Source organism: Trematomus bernacchii, unplaced genomic scaffold (assembly GCF_902827165.1).
Source record: "Trematomus bernacchii unplaced genomic scaffold, fTreBer1.1, whole genome shotgun sequence".
Classification (NCBI taxonomy): domain Eukaryota; kingdom Metazoa; phylum Chordata; class Actinopteri; order Perciformes; family Nototheniidae; genus Trematomus; species Trematomus bernacchii.
In genome coordinates, this window is record NW_022987689.1 from 4,998,585 (window position 1) to 5,019,101 (window position 20,517).

Sequence of the window (20,517 nt, forward strand, 5' to 3'; positions counted from 1 at the left end):
TTGTCTTTGGATGTACTGCTGTTCTTGTTTATCCTCACAACCCTTTAACATTTAAAGTATTGGAGCAATATAGTAAATACGTTTTTCTATTTTATAAGTGTCCTAATTACATCATATGAGTTGTATCTAGTCTACTGTTATGTAAACATGATAGTAATTGTTAAGAAGCTTATCGTAAAAACAATTTTATATTGAGGGATATTTTCCCTCTTAAGTCAAAGAAAAACCCTGAAATGTGAGCATTTGTGTTACTTCTATGAAATGTTTGGCCATCAACAATTATATTAGCCATGCCCAAATAAATACTGTATTGTTATGTCTCTATCATTCTTGTGACTTCATTTAGCTTCAGCTGCTGCTGGTAGTCCCTAAAACCAAGAAAAAGAACAGGGGAGATCGAGCCTTCTCAGCGGTAGCCCTCAGGCTCTGGAACGACCTGCCCCCCGCATGTCAAATTGTCGCCCACCCTCCAAACTTTTAAGTCTCGTCCAAAGACCCACCTCTTTTCCCTCGCTTTCGAGTCAGTCTGAGCTATGTTTTATGGATTGTTATGCTTTTATTGTATGTCCATAGCCTTTATGTACCGTGTATTAATTCTTATGTGTGCCTTTTATCCTTTTATATTTTCTTATGTGTGCCTTTTATCTATTATTGTAATATTATATTTTATTATGTTATGTTTGGTGTGAAGCACTTTGGTAAACCCTCTGTTTTTATTATGTGCTATACAAATAAAGTGGATTGGATTGGATTTGTAATAATAGCATGCCTTTGAAACCAACGGTGCTAGTGAACTGCGAGCGCCGGAACCTCACAGCGGCGGAGAAACTGTGGAGCGCTTACACCAATAGCGCCTCTTAAGCGCATAAAGGTGCGCCGCATTTGCTCTTCAATGCCATGCGATCTACCCACACTACCTTTGCGATCGACGTATTGGGCACCCCTGATCTACATGATCAATATACAGGGCTTACTGTGTAGACATTATACAAGTCTTAACGAGGCCCACCTGTTGCAAGCTAATTGAACACAGGTGCAAGCATTAGCTGAGGCTGCACCTGCCTTGTTGATTGGCTGCCTGGTGGTAATATGTGCCAGTATTAAAATCCCTGTCTCATGCTTCATTGCCAAGTGCTCTCCACCCGCAGTGAGTTTGATTTTAAAGAATGGGAATCCTATGAGCACCTACAGTATCACAGCTGTATTGGTTGTCACAGCACCTGCTGATGCTCAAATAGTTGCGGCAAAGAAAGTTATCTCATCTCTTCACATTACCAGCAGTCATGTGCAACAGGCTGACACGCAAGAGAAAAGGCGCCGGTGTTTACCTGGCTGCAGCTGTTATTCTGACGTGTTATTTTGCGCAAACTATAGATTGTTATCGTCTGAAGAAAAGAGAAAGACGAGAAGGGAGAAAAGATGCCGAAACAACAAATGGCTTCCAAGAGGGGACAATTGTTTTCGGGAGAGCTTTTGAAAAAGGGTCAGGACTTGATTCTCAAGTCACAGACGGGACCAAGAAGTCATCCTCAAACGCTTATGTGGAGGATGAAGGTGCTTATCAAGCAGACTCTGCAGGTAAAAATATTTTTGATTACGTATTGAAGGGTTTGTTATTTTGCGTGAATTGTTTTGCTTCTCTTTAAAGTACAAACTATTGAAAGAAAAAAATATATATATATTATATTTGCCTTCAGGCTGGATGAGCCCAACACAAGTCGCCAGTCCCAAAGACTCGTCATGGATGAGCATGTCGCCCTCACTGCAGTGTGGTTCGGGCCAGTTGAAGTTCAGAGTGGTGGGATCAGGAATTTCACAATTTGCGGTAGAACAAGGTAAATTAATAGCCATAATATCCCAAATGTAGACTTGATTAATCTCTACCAATGATATAAACACTGAACCTTTTTACCCCACAGGAAATGCACCTCCAATGCCTCTGTCCCAGGTCCCGTCTACCTGTGGCTACAGCATGCAGAGGAACTCATATGCACTTGTCATGTTGGTTCCCTATGATGGCTGCAACATGGTTCAAGAGGTAATGTGAAACTGATTTAAAGAGTGAGGAAGTGAGTTTAAAAATATGATGGCTAGTGCTGTGAATTGTTATAGTTATGAATGGTGTAACGAGAGCTAAAAAAATGAAATTTTTAATCTGCGTCATATTGATCTCAAGCGAAAATGTGTTTTCAGCTTTTCAAATGCGAGTTGTTTTTCGCTTGCTTTCAAATGTACTGATTAAATATGTTTTTTGGATGGGGACCGACATTTAAATATGTTTCATCATGATGATCTATTTAGAAAATATAGCATGAGATTAATCGTTTGCCTTGTGCAGTCAGATTGTAACATTGACAGGTTTGTGTGATTCCTTGCTGTTTCTAATTGTGTGTTTTTCTCCCAAAGGGTGGAAGTTATGTACTCCCGATGCGTTGGCAAGGAATTCCAGTCTCTCTCTGGTGTTCCAAACCTGCCTCACCTCCTGCCTCACCTCCTGCCTCACCTCCTGCGTCACCTCCTGCGTCACCTCCTGCTTCCAAAACGACTTCCCTAAATTCCACTGTAGCTCAGATGCCTCAAAACCCTCAGATGCCTCAAAACCCTCAGATGCCTCAAAACCCCCAGATGCCTCAAAACCCCCAGATGCCTCAAAACCCTCAGATGCCTCAAAACCCTCAGATGCCTCAAAACCCTCAGATGCCTCAAAACCCTCAGATGCCTCAAAACCCTCAGATGCCTCAAAACCCTCAGATGCCTCAAAACCCTCAAAACCCTCAGATGCCTCAAAACCCTCAAAACCCTCTGATGCCTCAAAACCCTCTGATGCCTCAAAACCCCCAGATGCCTCAAAACCCCCAGATGCCTCAAAACCCCCAGATGCCTCAAAACCCCCAGATGCCTCAAAACCCCCAGATGCCTCAAAACCCCCCAGATGCCTCAAAACCCCCAGATGCCTCAAAACCCCCAGATGCCCTCAAAACCCCCAGATGCCTCAAAACCCTCAGATGCCTCAAAACCCTAAGATGCCTGAGGCAACGACCACACGGCCTACAACTGCAAAGGCGACTCAAATTCCTAAAATTCCTGCACTGCCTCTGATTCCTCAATACACTCTGATGCCTCAAAACCCCCAGATGGCTCAAAACCCCCAGATGGCTCAAAACCCCCAGATGGCTCAAAACCCCCAGATGGCTCAAAACCCCCAGATGGCTCAAAACCCCCAGATGGCTCAAAACCCCCCAGATGGCTCAAAACCCCCAGATGCCTCAAAACCCCCAGATGCCTCAAAACCCCCAGATGCCTCAAAACCCTCTGATGCCTCAAAACCCTCTGATGCCTCAAAACCCTCAGATGCCTCAAAACCCTCAGATGCCTCAAAACCCTCAGAACCCCCAGATGCCTCAAAACCCCCAGATGCCTCAAAACCCCCAGATGCCTCAAAACCCCCAGATGCCTCAAAACCCCCAGATGCCTCAAAACCCCCCAGATGCCTCAAAACCCCCAGATGCCTCAAAACCCCAGATGCCTCAGGCAACGACCACACAGCCTACAACTGCAAAGGCGACTCAAATTCCTAAAATTCCTGCACTGCCTCTGATGCCTCAATACGCTCTGATGCCTCAAAACCCTCAAATGCCTCAAAACCCCCAGATGCCTCAAAACCCTCAGATGCCTCAAAACCCTCAGATGCCTCAAAACCCCTCAGATGCCTCAAAACCCTCAGATGCCTCAAAACCCCCAGATGCCTCAAAACCCCCAAACCCCTCTGATGCCTCAAACCCCTCTGATGCCTCAAACCCCTCTGATGCCTCAAACCCCTCTGATGCCTCAAACCCCTCTGATGCCTCAAACCCCTCTGATGCCTCAAACCCCTCTGATGCCTCAAACCCCTCTGATGCCTCAAACCCCTCTGATGCCTCAAACCCCTCTGATGCCTCAAACCCCTCTGATGCCTCAAACCCCTCTGATGCCTCAAACCCCTCTGATGCCTCAAACCCCTCTGATGCCTCAAACCCCTCTGATGCCTCAATACCATGAGATGCCTCAAAACCCTCCGATGCCTCAAAACCCTCCGATGCCTCAATACCCTCCGATGCCTCAAAACCCTAAGATGCCTGAGGCAACGACCACACGGCCCCCAACTGCAAAGGCGACTCAAATTCCTAAAATTCCTGCACTGCCTCTGATGCCTCAATACGCTCTGATGCCTCAAAACCCCCAGATGCCTCAAAACCCCCAGATGCCTCAAAACCCCCAGATGCCTCAAAACCCCCAGATGCCTCAAAACCCCCAGATGCCTCAAAACCCCCAGATGCCTCAAAACCCCCAGATGCCTCAAAACCCCCAGATGCCTCAAAACCCCCAGATGCCTCAAAACCCCCAGATGCCTCAAAACCCCCAGATGCCTCAAAACCCCCAGATGCCTCAAATCCCCCAGATGCGTCAAAACCCCCCAAACCCTCTGATGCCTCAAAACCCCCCAAACCCTCTGATGCCTCAAAACCCCCAAAACCCTCTGATGCCTCAAAACCCTCTGATGCCTCAAAACCCTCTGATGCGTCAATACCCTCTGATGCCTCAAAACCCTCAGATGCCTCAATACGCTCAGATGCCTCAATACGCTCAGATGCCTCAATACGCTCAGATGCCTCAGTACCCTCTGATGCGTCAAAACCCTCTGATGCGTCAATACGCTCAGATGCCTCAATACGCTCAGATGCCTCAATACGCTCAGATGCCTCAATACGCTCAGATGCCTCAATACGCTCAGATGCCTCAATACCATCTGATGCGTCAATACCCTAAGATGCTGGAGACAACAACAGCAACGACCACACGGCCTACAACTGCAAAGGCGACTAAAATTCCTGTCCTGCCTCAGATGCCTCAATACGCTCAGATGCCGTTTCCACAATATATGCCGATGTATCCTCCCTTTAATCCTCTTTATCCAGCTACGAAGCCAAAAACTACTACAACTAAGGCTAAAAAAACCTTATCGCAGCTTCCCCCATCTATGCCTTACTATCATCTTTACCCTACGATCCCTCCCATCCCCAATATCCAACCACTCCAGCTAACACTGTGAAACCAGATCCCCCTCTTACTCCGGCACCCCATCCTCCTTTTCATCCCCATGTTCACTTGCCCATATCATTGCTGCCTCCTTTTCCTCCTCCACGCTACCTTACTTAAACAGTTCTAATAAAAGTTTTGAACAGAGACGTTTTCCAGTTTGTGCTTTTTTTTTAACCTTCAACTACCCAAGAGACTCTTTATTCCAGGCTCTTCAAGAAGTCTCATTTGATTTGTGAATGAGTAAACAGTCCATATTGAGAAAATGACATTTAATTTAAACAGAAAAGTTGTGCTGACCAATGATTAACTTAAAGTGCACACTTTAAATTCCTACATTTATAAATTCAATTCATGTTTGGCATTTGAAGTGTTGTCATAGTGTGGCTTTGTGTCCACATGGTGGCATCATTGCTCAACCATTTCTTAGTAGGTTTTGAATTGGAACCTTTTGTGTTCACACTAGCTTTCCTTTTGTGAACAAGCTATAAAAGGGTTGTATTTTGAAAATGTATTTCAGTCAAAGGTAAAGTTCCATCATATCCTTTCCTAAAATAATTAACATCTGCTGTGTGAGGGACGCTGGCTTCACTCATTACATACACCAACTCTGAAAAGGAGCATTTACAACTTTGGGCAGTTATGCAAATCAAAACAATGAACCTTCAGCATTTGTCTCTTTTTGGTTTTGTAAACTGGAGTAAGCATTACCAAATATGTGGTCTAACACTAGGTCATAAGTGTTCAAACTACACATGTAGATGTCATATTGTAAAAGTAGCCTTCATACAACTAAAAATGACTTGACAGGTGAGATCCTTAATTATTCAAGTGAAATGTCAACAATGATAGAAGCAAAACCTTTTATCCTACAGAGTGTCCTTAACACCTGTGTATTGTTTCTTTCAAATTATGGAACTAACCATAAAACGACATCTCTGGTCCAAGTCAGGCTGGGACACTGATGCATGTTCACCATCCCGTTACCGTCTGATTGACTTTCCTTGATGTGAAGATACATATTTTGTCTTCTAAATAAGAGAAAGCATTGTTATACATCTAATTATTGTGGGTCAAAGTAGATTAACAAATCAAAATAGCCAGACTCTTCCCTTGCATTCATTGGTTTGTTATCGAAATCAAACCGTATGATACATTACACAAAATGATGAAGAACCAAGAATCGGGATATGTTTTTATTTGAACTCTGAAAGGACTTAATGGACTTTGCATTCTCAAGCTTGTGCAAAGTTGTTTGTATACTTTTGAATACAACTTGTATAGCGCTTCGTGAATAAAGATTCTGGGGAAATAATGAATTGCTCGTTTTTTCCCCTTTCCTGTCAAGTCGGGGAAAATAACAATGGGGAATGTCTTATATTAAAAATACTCGAGGTGAGAACATCTTTTAAATATAATAGGTTAGCAATTGAGGATGTGTAGACATTCTTGGTATATTTCCACGTTTTCTTTCCATTGTCTTTGGATGTACTGCTGTTCTTGTTTATCCTCACAACCCTTTAACATTTAAAGTATTGGAGCAATATAGTAAATACGTTTTTCTATTTTATAAGTGTCCTAATTACATCATATGAGTTGTATCTAGTCTACTGTTATGTAAACATGATAGTAATTGTTAAGAAGCTTATCGTAAAAACAATTTTATATTGAGGGATATTTTCCCTCTTAAGTCAAAGAAAAACCCTGAAATGTGAGCATTTGTGTTACTTCTATGAAATGTTTGGCCATCAACAATTATATTAGCCATGCCCAAATAAATACTGTATTATGTCTCTATCATTCTTGTGACTTCATTTAGCTTCAGCTGCTGCTGGTAGTCCCTAAAACCAAGAAAAAGACCAGGGGAGATCGAGCCTTCTCAGCGGTAGCCCCCAGGCTCTGGAACGACCTGCCCCCCCATGTCAAATTGTCGCCCACCCTCCAAACTTTTAAGTCTCGTCCAAAGACCCACCTCTTTTCCCTCGCTTTCGAGTCAGTCTGAGCTATGTTTTATGGATTGTTATGCTTTTATTGTATGTCCATAGCCTTTATGTACCGTGTATTAATTCTTATTTGTGCCTTTTATCCTTTTATATTTTCTTATGTGTGCCTTTTATCTATTATTGTAATATTATATTTTATTATAATGTTATGTTTGGTGTGAAGCACTTTGGTAAACCCTCTGTTTTTATTATGTACTATACAAATAAAGTGGATTGGATTGGATTTGTAATAATAGCATGCCTTTGAAACCAACGGTGCTAGTGAACTGCGAGCGCCGGAACCTCACAGCGGCGGAGAAACTGTGGAGCGCTTACACCAATAGCGCCTCTTAAGCGCATAAAGGTGCGCCGCATTTGCTCTTCAATGCCATGCGATCTACCCACACTACCTTTGCGTTCGACGTATTGGGCACCCATGATCTACATGATCAATATACAGGGCTTACTGTGTAGACATTATACAAGTCTTAACGAGGCCCACCTGTTGCAAGCTAATTGAACACAAGTGCAAGCATTAGCTGAGGCTGCACCTGCCTTGTTGATTGGCTGCCTGGTGGTAATATGTGCCAGTATTAAAAGCCCTGTCTCATGCTTCATTGCCAAGTGCTCTCCACCCGCAGTGAGTTTGATTTTACAGAATGGGAATCCTATGAGCACCTATCACAGCTGTATTGGTTGTCACAGCACCTGCTGATGCTCAAATAGTTGCGGCAAAGAAAGTTATCTCATCTCTCCACATTACCAGCAGTCATGTGCAACATGATGATACGCAACAGAAAAGGCGCCGGTGTTTACCTGGCTGCAGTTGTTATTCTGACGTGTTATTTTGCGCAAACTATAGATTGTTATCGTCTGAAGAAAACAGAACGACGAGAAGGGAGAAAAGATGCCGATACTACAAATGGGTTCCAAGAGGGGACAATTGTTTTCGGGAGAGCTTTTGAAAAAGGGTCAGGACTTGATTCTCAAGTCACAGACGGGACAAAGAAGTCATCCTCAAACGCTTATGTGGATGATGAAGGTGCTTATCAAGCAGACTCTGCAGGTAAACATATTTTGATTCCGTATTGAAGGGTTTGTTATTTTGCTTGAATTGTTTTGCTTCTCTTTAAAGTACAAACTATTGAAAAAAAATATATATATATATATTATATATTATATATTCGCCTTCAGGCTGGATAAGCCCTACACAAGTCGCCAGTCCCAAAGACTCGTCATGGATGAGCATGTCGCCCTCACTGCAGTGTGGTTCGGGCCAGTTGAAATTCAGAGTGGTGGGATCAGGAATTTCACAATTTGCGGTAGAACAAGGTAAATTAATAGCGATAATATTCTAAATGTAGACTTCATTTATCTCTACCAATGATATAAACACTGAACCTTTTTACCCCACAGGAAATGCACCTCCAATGCCTCTGTCCCAGGTCCCGTCTACCTGTGGCTACAGCATGCAGAGGAACTCTCATGCACTTGTCATGTTTGTTCCCTATGATGGCTGCAACATGGTTCAAGAGGTAATGTGAAACTGATTTAAAGAGTGAGGAAGTGAGTTTAAAAATACGATGGCTAGTGCTGTGAATTGTTATGGTTATGAATGGTGTAACGAGAGCCAAAACAATTAAATGTTTAATCTTCATCATTGATCTCAAGCGAAAATGTGTTTTCAGCTTTTCAAATGCGAGTTGTTTTTCGCTTGCTTTCAAATGTACTGATTAACTATGTTTTTTGGATGGGGACCGACATTCAAATATGTTGCATCATGATGATCTATTTAGAAAATATAGCATGAGATTAATATTTTGCCTTGTACAGTCGGATTGTAACATTGACAGGTTTGTATGATTCCTTGCTGTTTCTAATTGCATGTTTTTCTCCCAAAGGGTGGAAGTTATGTACTCCCGATGCGTTGGCAAGGAATTCCAGTCTCTCTCTGGTGTTCCAAACCTGCCGCACCTCCTGCCGCACCTCCTGCCGCACCTCCTGCCGCACCTCCTGCCTCACCTCCTGCTTCCAAAACGACTTGCCCCCATTCCCCTGTAGCTCAGATGCCTCAAAACCCTCAGATGCCTCAAAACCCTCAGATGCCTCAATTCCCTCAGATGCCTCAATTCCCTCAGATGCCTCAAAACCCTCAGATGCCTCAATTCCCTCAGATGCCTCAATTCCCTCAGATGCCTCAACACCCTCAGATGCCTCAAAGCCCTCAGATGCCTCAATGCCCTCAGATGCCTCAATGCCCTGAGATGCCTCAGATGCCTCAAAACCCTCAGATGCCTCAAAGCCCTCCGATGCCTCAATGCCCTCAGATGCCTCAATGCCCTGAGATGCCTCAATGCCCTGAGATGCCTCAATGCCCTGAGATGCCTCAATGCCCTGGTATGCCTCAATGCCCTGGTATGCCTCAATGCCCTGGTATGCCTCAATGCCCTAAGATGCCTCAATGCCCTGAGATGCCTCAATGCCCTGGTATGCCTCAATACCCTGGTATGCCTCAATGCCCTGAGATGCCTCAATGCCCTGAGATGCCTCAATGCCCTGAGATACCTCAATGCCCTGAGATGCCTCAATGTCCTGAGATGCCTCAAAACCCTCAGATGCCGTTTCCACAATATACGCCGATTAATCCTCTTGATCCACCCAAATATCGAGCTACAAATTCTGCGACTAAAGGCTAAAAATCCCTTATCGCAGCTTCCACCATCTATGCCTTACTATCATCTTTACCCTATGATCCCTCCCTATCCCCAATATCCAACCACTCCAGCTACCACTGTGAAACCAGATCCCCCGCCCAGTCCGGCACCCCATCCTCCTTTTCATCCCCATGTTCACTTGCCCATACCAATGCTGCCTCCTTTTCCTCCTCCACGCTACCTTACTTAAACAGTTCTAATAAAAGTTTTGAATGGAGACGCTTTCCAGTTTGTGCTTTTTTTTTTTTTAACCTTCAACTACCCAAGAGACTCTTTATTCCAGGCTCTTCAAGAAGTCTCATTTGATTTGTGAATGAGTGAACAGTCCATATTGAGAAAATGACATTTAATTTAAACAGAAAAGTTGTGCTGACAAATGATTAACTTAAAGTGCACACTTTAAATTGCTACATTTATAAATTCAATTAATGTTTGGCATTTGAAGTGTTGTCATAGTGTGGCTTTGTGTCCACATGGTGGCATCATTGCTCAACCATTTCTTAGAAGGTTTTTAATTGGAACATTTTGTGTTCACACTGGCTTTCCTTGTGTGAACAAGCTTTAAAAGGGTTGTATTTTTGAAAATGTATTTCAGTCAAAGGTAAAGTTCCATCATGTCCTTTCCTAAAATACTTAACATCTGCTGTGTGATGGATGCTGGCTTCACTCATTACATACACCAACTCTGAAAAGGAGCATTTACAACTTTGGGCAGTTCTGCAAATCAAAACAATGAACCTTCAGCATTTGTCTCTTTTTGGTTTTGTAAACTGGAGTAAGCATTACCAAATATGTGGTCTAACACTAGGTCATAAGTGTTCAAACTACACATGTAGATGTCATATTGTAAAAGTAGCCTTCATACAACTAAAAATGACTTGACAGGTGAGATCCTTAATTATTCAAGTGAAATGTCAACAATGATAGAAGCAAAACCTTTTATCCTACAGAGTGTCCTTAACACCTGTGTATTGTTTCTTTCAAATTATGGAACTAACCATAAAACGACATCTCTGGTCCAAGTCAGGCTGGGACACTGATGCATGTTCACCATCCCGTTACCGTCTGATTGACTTTCCTTGATGTGAAGATACATATTTTGTCTTCTAAATAAGGGAAAGCATTGTTATACATCTAATTGTGGGTCAAAGTAGATTAACAAATCAAAATAGTCAGACTCTTCCCTTGCATTCATTGGTTTGTTATCGCAATCAAACCGTGTGATACATTACACACCATGGCGGCAGGTGGAAAATATCTTTGGTGGGGCTGTGGAAATGGTAACCAAACAATACTAGGGGGGTCCGGGGGGATGCTCCCCCGGTAAATAAAAATTGAGAAAAGACCACTTAAATGATGACTTCTGGTGATGTTAGGGGGGTGGGGTTGGAAGGACAAATTGAGGCTTAAAAATATGAGAAGACTGATCAATACCTCCATAATCTTCAGTGTGGTTAGCTATGAATCTTCCAAAACTTCCAAACACCTTGTCCTTGACATAGTTTCTACAGTATAAACTGTGCAACAGTACAGTAGGCCCACACAAACTGCAGAACACCGGGGCTTTGGGAACACTCAAAATTACTTTAAAGGGGACCTATCATGCAAAATGCACTTTTGTACGTCTTTTATACATGAATATGTGTCCCTGGTGTTCCAGGGAACTCACCAAGTGTCAGAAAACACAACCCTCTCTATTTTCCTCCATACCCAAATCTCTAAAAAAGGGGCTGCAACGGATCTGATACAGACTGATCCAGATTTGAACACTTCTATGTCGTCACAGAAGTGGCGCTACGGCTATTGGGCCAACTCTCCACCTATCAGGGGAATGTGGGGTTGGGCCACGGCCGGCCATTGCCACTCGAAAGCGGTGGAGACGCTGTAGTACATATGCCAGGCCTGTAAGTGGCGCTGTAGTCTGCCACAAAAGCAGTGAAGAAGACTTCCTGCCCATAGTTACCATGGTTACCCTTCTGTTTATTCTCCGCTGTGGCTTTTTTCTCCCTCCCCGAGGCAAGCGTTTGCTCCCGCTGCTTTAATTCAATGCAATCCCTCCCCGTCGAGGCAAGCACTGTAATTCTCTCCGGTTAGTTCACCAGCAGATGACAAACACCCACCTCTCCGCCTCTTCCAAGGAACGAGGGGACCGTGCGGCAGAGTTTCAGTTTCAGTTTCTTTCGCCGGTCAAGATGTCCGTTAAAGTTTAAATCTTCCGGACAAAATTAGAAAAGTGCCGGTCAAAGGTCTTCTTTGTTATTTATTGAGCTTTAAAACAAATGAATAACGACTCAATATAATAAAACATGGAGGACGGAGATCTCTTTTTCTCCCCCTCTTCTGACAGCCCAGCAGCTGATCAGAGCACGGCTCACCTCTCCTGCAGGGGGGCGTGGTCAGCAGAATCAGACCCGTAGACAGCAAACAGCACATAGAGCGAAATGAGGCATGGCTAAAATGCATGATCTGTTTGGTATTTTGAAAACAGAAACGTATAAATATACCTTATATAGGTATGGCCCTACAATATATCATTTAAATATAGCATGATAGGTCCACTTTAAATGATTTAATTCCCATTTAACCTGTTAAGGGGCTTTTTCCCCCCGTTTTTTTCTCATGAAACTGTGTCTCAACTCTCAAGGCTTCTTAAAATGTAATAAACTATTCATGTGTCCTACTCATTTAACGGGAAGACACTCAGCTAACTGATGATATGAACCATGTTTACCGAAACAAAACACAAGTCTCACAAGAAGCGTCTAAATGAGCCCTGAGCGAAAAAATGCTAACGCACTCTAGGTATAAATCAATCGATATACTTATCGGATATGCACAAACAAGCTTAGCTAACAAGCTGAGATTCCACAGATTCTAGAAATATAAGTATCATCACTGAGCGATCAGAACTCGCGACAGGGGAAGCAAATACAGACATCACACAATGTAGCTTTAGGTAGCAAAACACGGAGATATGCTCACCTTTTGCTGTTATTCTATTAACCAGAAAAACGCGGCTGAAGGTTAATCCATAGGTCAATCCAATGTGTCTGTCACTTTGAAAAAATTATTGATAATCCATAATTCAATTTTTATGTCAAAAACGGAGTTTTCATATTAACTGCTAATGATAGCTTCCAGAGTGTATGACAGCTTCCTGTTTTGTCTCCTTGGATACGAGTCCAAAAAACTCACAGACTGCACCGGGCGCTGACGTAGGCGCCCTGTGACCATCAGATTTGATGACGCTAATTGGCTGAAATTATGTTTCGGCGGCATAGTTTAAAGATAGCAACAGTTGGCTTGTGCTGCACTTGCTGCACTCTCGTCTGGGCTACAGCGCCCAGACGAGAGTGCAGCAAGTGCAGAGAGGGTAATGATCCTTTATATATACAGTCTATGGTAATGATACACGGGCAAGGCCAGGCAGGAAACATGTGACTTATCAGTAACTTTAGACATCGTAACACAATTTTAAACGAGATTTTAATGTAGATTATACATTTTACTGATACCAATTATATAATATTTACCTTGTTTATTAAAAAAATAAATAAAAAAAATATATATATTCTTTAAATATATATCTTTTTATTTTTAATTTTTTTAATGTGGGAAGAGGGGGGGCGGGATTAGTTCTCAAGCTCTGTGATTGGTTGACCTCCAACTGCATTCCATATGAAATAAAAACGTTTCGTAAAAGATAAAATCATACTTTATTCAGCAGTGCTTGCTTTACTCTTTGAAAGTCATCACATGAATGCATTGTAATAAATGGTTCGGCTGCATTAAATATTACACATCTGTCGTAGTTCTTTATTTATCTACAGACATCGGGCCTCAGAATAGACCGGAAATTATAATTTTACCGTTCTGTTTTAATTTCACAATAAAGTTAGTAGTAATATTTTGTTTTGATATTATTGTTTTTTATTAACTACTAGACCGCTGGGTCATGTTAAGACCATCTTTTCTGTGTTGCAGTGGGTTTTTTACATCGCTTTTGTGTTACAAATATCAAAACAATAACTAAATATATCCATCGTAAACTAAACCAGAAACAGCAGTATATTTTATTTTGTTAACACTGTAAACTTGACAGCTTTTTAACCCAAACCAACATGTTGAATCGGCCATGCGTCGGCAACAGGCAGTCGGACCAAGAAACCACTCTGATTGGCTGTTCAGCTAGCGAATGAGAAGCGAAACGGAAGTGAGGGACGTAAACAAACGATTTAAGAAGGCACAACACAGACGGCTATTCATTAGTCTCAAGTACATGAGATACTGTCTACTGCTGTTCATTTACCTATTGTGAGTCGCCTCGGATAAAAGCATCACATGGAAATGTAAATTTAGCAAGAAGTGGCCATTATTACATTACATACTGTACATTACTGACTCAATAAACTACACACCCGCCAGAACACTGCGATCATCAGATGCAGGTCTATTAACTGTGATTTTATAGTATGTCTGCACTTTATGTGCTCATTTCATCATTCATGTATTTTATATTCTACTAAAACTGAATCAAACTATAAACAAGGTGGCCTGTTGGGATTAATATATATATATATATATATATATATATATATATATATATATAATATATCTGCATTATTTTATCCCACTTTATGCTTTGCTCTTGCTGCTTGTTTTACACTGATTGTATGTCTTATTTCTTACTGATGTAAAGCACTTTGAACTGCAATCCCCTGTATGAAAGGTGTTATACAAATAAAGTTATTATTATTATTCAGATGGATGTTTCTGCCCCTCTGTTCATTCTCCCATTATCCTCCTCAATCTGCCTCGAAGTATTTTAATGTTGTAGCTGTTACTATAACCAATACTAATGCTAGGGCTGCAACTGACAGTTATGTAGGCACATTGTTATTGTTTCTTATCGCTGTGTGATTAAAAGAATAAACACAAATATATGGATGGATAGGCAATGCAAAACTTTAACACATAACACAACATTAGAATGAGCTTTTATCAACGCCTACATGATGATAACCTGTCAACATGACAGGAAAATTCACATGACATTAATACAGAGCGGGCAGAACCCAAATCTGCATTCAAAGAATACACTTTACCAAAGCTTGAGGAAAATATCTGAAATCTGGCATTTCATTTAACTCCAGCTCTCGACACAGGTTCAGGAAAGCCCCACGAGCTTCTCGCTGTAGTATCCATGATTTCACCCATTTAGTGCGGTTTCTCCTAATTCTTCGCTTCCGCCTCTTGAGAGACTGTTGCTTGAGAATGTCTTCCACAAGCAACACTCCAATGGCTGATAGCTCCAGTACCGCACGAAACATGTTTTCGATGGACGAGAGTGAAAATGGAACGCACACGCTATTTGTTGTTTGTTTATATCACGCGGTCTGTTCTTCTTCTCTGTCTTCCGGTTGTTGCCTATTTTGAATGACGAATACACACTACCGCCGCCTGCTGGTAAGGCTGAAGTCTTTGCGGTGTCTTGATTTGGATAGTGTGCCGTCGATGGGTTTCATTCCATTTCAAAGTGCTGTTTGACGCGGTGTAAACTTTGCGCGCTGCCACTCCAACATCCAATCACAGAGCTTGAGAACTAATCACGGGGTTTGTCAAACAAAGCACATGGTGTAGTCCCAAACGATAGCTGAGGATTCTGGGTAGTGTAGTGTCTTCTGCCATCCTAAACTCCGAAAAAATATTTGTTTCTCCGAATCGAAGGGGAAAAACACAAAAGCATTGCACACAATTTAAACCAATCAATGTTGTGTAATTAACAAGGTTAATCTGGTGTTTTTGAGTTGATGAGTAGTGCAGATATCACTGTAAAATCAATCGACAGTAAGGAGAATAGTTACTTCCAGGTGTAAAATCCTCCGTTATCCAATGGGAATGGACGCTCACATTGCTTTTAAATGCCGCCGACATGGACCGATGCGGTGCTTCCCTGAGCGTCAAATACCGCTGCCGATGGGAATACATTGCAATCAGTTGAAAGCTCTTTGCGTCCGTTTATGAAGCTGAAGGAGCCTCGGCGCGTCCCAACTGCACGCCACGGGACCCTGACCAAGCGTCGCTCCTGGACGTTTAGGGAGTGAGAGTGTGTTGGAGAAAAAGGTTCCTATGTCTGATTGGCTGGGCGGAATGCAAACCACGCCCCGTAAAACTCCCAAAAAGTTTTGTGAAGCCATTTTATTATCCTCGCATTAGCATTATTAGCATTAGCATTAGCCCAGCGCAGAAACGCAGAGAGACTAACTTATGGCAACACAAAAGAAAACATGGGAGCGGTGGAGATGTCGACGTTCTGGCGATTTACTCGGAAGGCTTCAGTAGGTGCTGTGACAACTCCGGGGACTTCCGGCCGGGGACTTCGGGCGGCAGTATACGCCGTGAAGTTGTTTGCGGCCTGCCAGTAAATGCTTTTATCTAGGTTAAATAGAAAGTATCCTCACAACCCTTTAATCTACATTTAAAGTATTGGAGCAATATAGAAAATATGTTTTTCTATTTTATAAGTGTCCTAATTACATCATATGAGTTGTATCTAGTCTACTGTTATGTAAACATGATAGTAATTGTTAAGAAGCTTATCGTAAAAATAATTTTATATTGAAAGATATTTTCCCTCTTAAGTAGGCTAAGTCAAAGAAAAACCCTGAAATGTGAGCAGAGTTGTGTTACTTCTATGAAATGTTTGGCCATCAACAATTACAGTATATTAGCCATGCCCAAATAAATACTGTATTGTTATGTCTCTATCATTCTTGTGACTTAATTTGTAATAGTTGGTATGCCTTTGAAACCAACGGTGCTAGTGAACTGCGAGTGCCGGAACCTCACAGCGACGGAGAAACTGTGGAGCACTTACACCAATAGCGCCTCTTAAGCGCATAAAGGTGCGCCGCATTTGCGCTTCAATGCCATGCGATCTACCCACACTACCTTTGCGATCGACGTATTGGGCACCCCTGATCTACATGATCAATATACAGGGCTTACTGTGTAGACCAGGGCTTCTCAAACTCCGGACCAAGGTCCGGATCCGGACCGAACTGCAAATCAATCCGGACCGAACCCTGTGTCCCATTATAAAAAATAAATAAAAATAAAAATCTTTTTTTTTTTTTTTTTTATTCTGATTCTGATAAATTAATGTACATCATTGTGTACGCGCGTCTTGTGTCTGACGCATTGTGAGAATGAACGTGCATATATATTTACTTGGGTGCGCGAGCGTGACACGCATTGCAGACCGCAAGTTAATCGCAAGTTTACCTTGACTTTCTAATGGTTCTAATGCCTTTTTTTTTTTTTGCCGAGGTTCAAGGCATTGGCTACAGACAAACAGTGCCATTTCTCCCACTAGTTCAAGCCATCATACTGTATGTATGTATTGAATGTGTGTGTGTATACAGGGGCGCCGTTTGCCGACAGGCAAGGCAGGCAAGTGCTTGGACCAGAAGTGGGCCCCCAAAGAAGGTAGATTAAGAAGGTCCACAGCAACGACAACATGAAACATCCTTTAATTTACTGCAACGACATGCATAGAGCGCCGTAAGAAACTGCTTCTTAATTTCAGTTTCGCTTCTCCACTCCGGGAGGGGGGGGGGGTGTACTTTACTGGCATTGATCCGGACCAGTGACCTTGTATAAAGTTCACAAGTGGACCTTTAATTAAAAAGTTTGAGTACCCCTGGTGTAGACATTATACAAGTCTTAACGAGGCCCACCTGTTGCAAGCTAATTGAACACAGGTGCAAGCATTAGCTGAGGCTGCACCTGCCTTGTTGATTGGCTGCCTGGTGGTAATATGTGCCAGTATTAAAAGCCGTGTCTCATGCTTCATTGCAAAGTGCTCTCCATCTGCTCTGAGCTTGGATTTTCCCTGTGGCAGGTGACGATGGAAGGGGAAACAGCTTGATCCCAACTGCAGCCGTCATATTAATCCTCTGTGCTTTGACCCAGACTTTAACTTGTTTTAGCTTGCATCAGCTGAGCAAAATAGTTAGTAAAGATGAAGTTAGTGGGGCGATGGTGACAGAAGTTAGGACAAGAAGAATTCTCCTGAATGGGAAAGAGTTTAATTCCAAGTCAGGATCTGCTTCTGCTCCTACCACAGGAAATGATGGATTGCTGCATATTGACTCAAAACAATCTGATGGCAGAGGTAAGATGTTCCAGTTTCCTAATTTGATATACTACATGCAGAAAGTTTGGAACTAAAACCAAGGAATATGGCCAGTATTAACTGTTTTATCTGGACCTCTAAAGGGTTGTTGGAGACCTCATATAGCTGGGGAACAACATGGTTGATGAAGCGGCATGGAGGTGCTTGAATATTTCCCTGACATGTGGACAAGGCAAGATGAAGTTTAAAGCAATGGGACCTGGAGCTTCTGACTTTCAGCTGGACATGGGTATTACAACACACAACCAAACTTGCATAAAGTCAGTTTATTCTGACACTGTATGTGAAAGACAAGTTGGCATGTTTTATTTTCTTTCTCCTCCTCAGGCAACGCCAATTCCCTGCATTTGATCCAGGTGCCTAAAATCTGTGGCTATACAATGCGGCAAAATGAGCTTGGCCTCGTTTTGGTTGTTCCATATGATGGCTGCAATGTGATAGAGGTATGCATTTTACTTCTAATAATGCAATACATATACTTACAAGGTGGCACATTTATAAGCCTTTTAAAGATGCAAGTAAAAGTGTTGGTATTGCTCATAAAAATTGTAATGACTGCAGCTAAAATGTATTGGCACATTAAAGCCAACTTTTCAGCAAATTGTTTAGTGTGTATACCATAACTGCTTTGCTTTGTGTTTCAGAATGGAGAGTACGCATTGGTTGGAGACTACAGTAAAGTTCACCTGCCACATGTTGAAAAGTTCGGCTTCTGCTACCCAGAAGCCTGCTCGTCAGCCAACGAGACTTCCATTCCCTCAAGCCCTGGAGCGTGAATCGTCATAAGCGTCATTTAATACAGCCCAACTACGATCCTTATCTCTATTACTATATGTATTACTTGAGTATGTTGACGCCGCCACAACTGCTGCTACAACTACTGCTCAACCTGACACCACCCCTGTTACGCCATCTATGGACCCCCCTCAAACCATGCCTCCTGGATATCCATATTATTACTATTATTATCCTTACTACTATCCATATACCCTCAAAATGCCCCAGTTATCACTACCACTGCCACACCTACTACTGGACCTGTCACTAGTGGGATGACTACTACAGCCACAACCATGCCGACCACAACGACTGCTGCCCCAACCACGGTGCCGACCACCACGATGCTGACCACCACAATGCCGACGATGACTTCTCAAATGCCAACTTACCCATATTATCCAAATCCTTACTACCCTCCAGGATTCCCGTTCAATCTTTACTACTACCCATATAACCAGCCTTTCTTTGGAAATCCTCCATACCCTACATATGCACCCATGCAAACTAAAATGCCTCCAATTGGCACAACGACGCAAGGTACAACTGCTCCCACCACAACACCAAATAACGCAAGTCCTACGACGATGGCAACAACTGTTTCTGCTTCGACTCCTGCAACCACTTCTGCTCCTACAACCACTTCTGCTCCTACAACCACTTGCTTAACGACACAAACACCAAGCAATAACTACCCAGGCCAAATTGGTCCATATACAATGAGCTTCCCTTTACTCCATACGTTTCATACAAGGCTGGTAAACTCCCAGATGACCAGAAGTACATGCCTCAAGCTGGCTACAAATCTGGTCTCCAGGCTCAAGCACATCCAGGGTTTAACAACTGCATGGCAAACTGTGCCCTGGTATCCACACTCAATGGGGGAGAACAATCTATTTGATTGGACACTGCCTGAGGCAGATTAACTCTAAATGGTAAGTATAACTTGTGTTTAAAAAAAAAAAAAAAAAAAAATGGAATTTGGCGTGACCTCTTTTTTTTATTTCAACTGTCAAGTCTCTCAACCAACCATAACTCTTTGCTTTCTTTCAGGGGCTGGTGTCCTGCAATACTGAGCATTGAATAAACCAGTTTAAATTTTAACCTTGTCATTTGTGATTCATCTGTAATATATTTCCTTTTGTGCTGGGGTGCTAAAAACAACTGGCATGTCCTGGGTGTGTGTTTTTCTTCCAAAGACATTTGGCAAGTGACATGTTTTGCATGGGTTACAGGAAACCGTTAACCTGACTGTCTTTTTTTTCTTTTTTTTTGTACCATGTTCTTGGCAAGGTGCCAATTGCCTTTAAAGTCTGTGCAGATTAGGGGTAAAAAAAACCTACGGGTTGCTAATCTACTTTACCAAAGAATTTAAAGAAGAACCTAAAACGGCAATTGTCACAACTGGTATTATGCCCAGTCTGCCTTAAGACAAATACATGGTATAGGTTATGTGCAAACGGTAGCAGTTTAAAGCAAAAGCAATCTGTTGCCCTTAGAAGCTAGTCTTCACAAGCTGTTTTGCAGTGTCTCCTGCAGATCTTACAACCATCTTATCTATTTAGCTTTAACAATTAGACTAATATGAGAATGGATCACTTTATAGTTGGGTACACAAGGATCATCATGGTATGAACTGCTTGGAAAGCTTCATTAGGAAGATTGGTTAAGCCTGATAAATGTGGCATAGTGCTGCAGAAATCTTTATAAAAAATGAAAAACTAAGCATTTTTCTACTTCAGATGTTAGTCTCTACATTTAGTTTCTTTGA

At 42.3% G+C, this 20,517-nt stretch overlaps 1 protein-coding gene and 1 long non-coding RNA gene across 2 annotated transcripts; both read left to right on the top strand.

Annotated features, from left to right (window-relative positions):
• Positions 1-1,114: 1,114 nt before the first annotated feature.
• LOC117488566 lies at positions 1,115-7,078 on the top strand. Its single transcript, XM_034137559.1, has 5 exons — positions 1,115-1,578; positions 1,698-1,835; positions 1,920-2,038; positions 2,407-2,562; positions 6,896-7,078. The coding sequence occupies exons 1-5, from the start codon at positions 1,284-1,286 to the stop codon at positions 7,076-7,078; spliced, it is 891 nt and encodes a 296-aa protein (XP_033993450.1). The 5' UTR covers positions 1,115-1,283.
• Positions 7,079-17,645: 10,567 nt separating this feature from the next.
• On the top strand, positions 17,646-19,850 carry LOC117488966. The gene is made up of 5 exons (XR_004556556.1): positions 17,646-17,948; positions 18,053-18,198; positions 18,297-18,412; positions 18,614-19,681; positions 19,800-19,850. It is a non-coding gene; the product is annotated as an uncharacterized LOC117488966 (long non-coding RNA).
• The last annotated feature ends 667 nt before the right edge of the window (positions 19,851-20,517 follow it).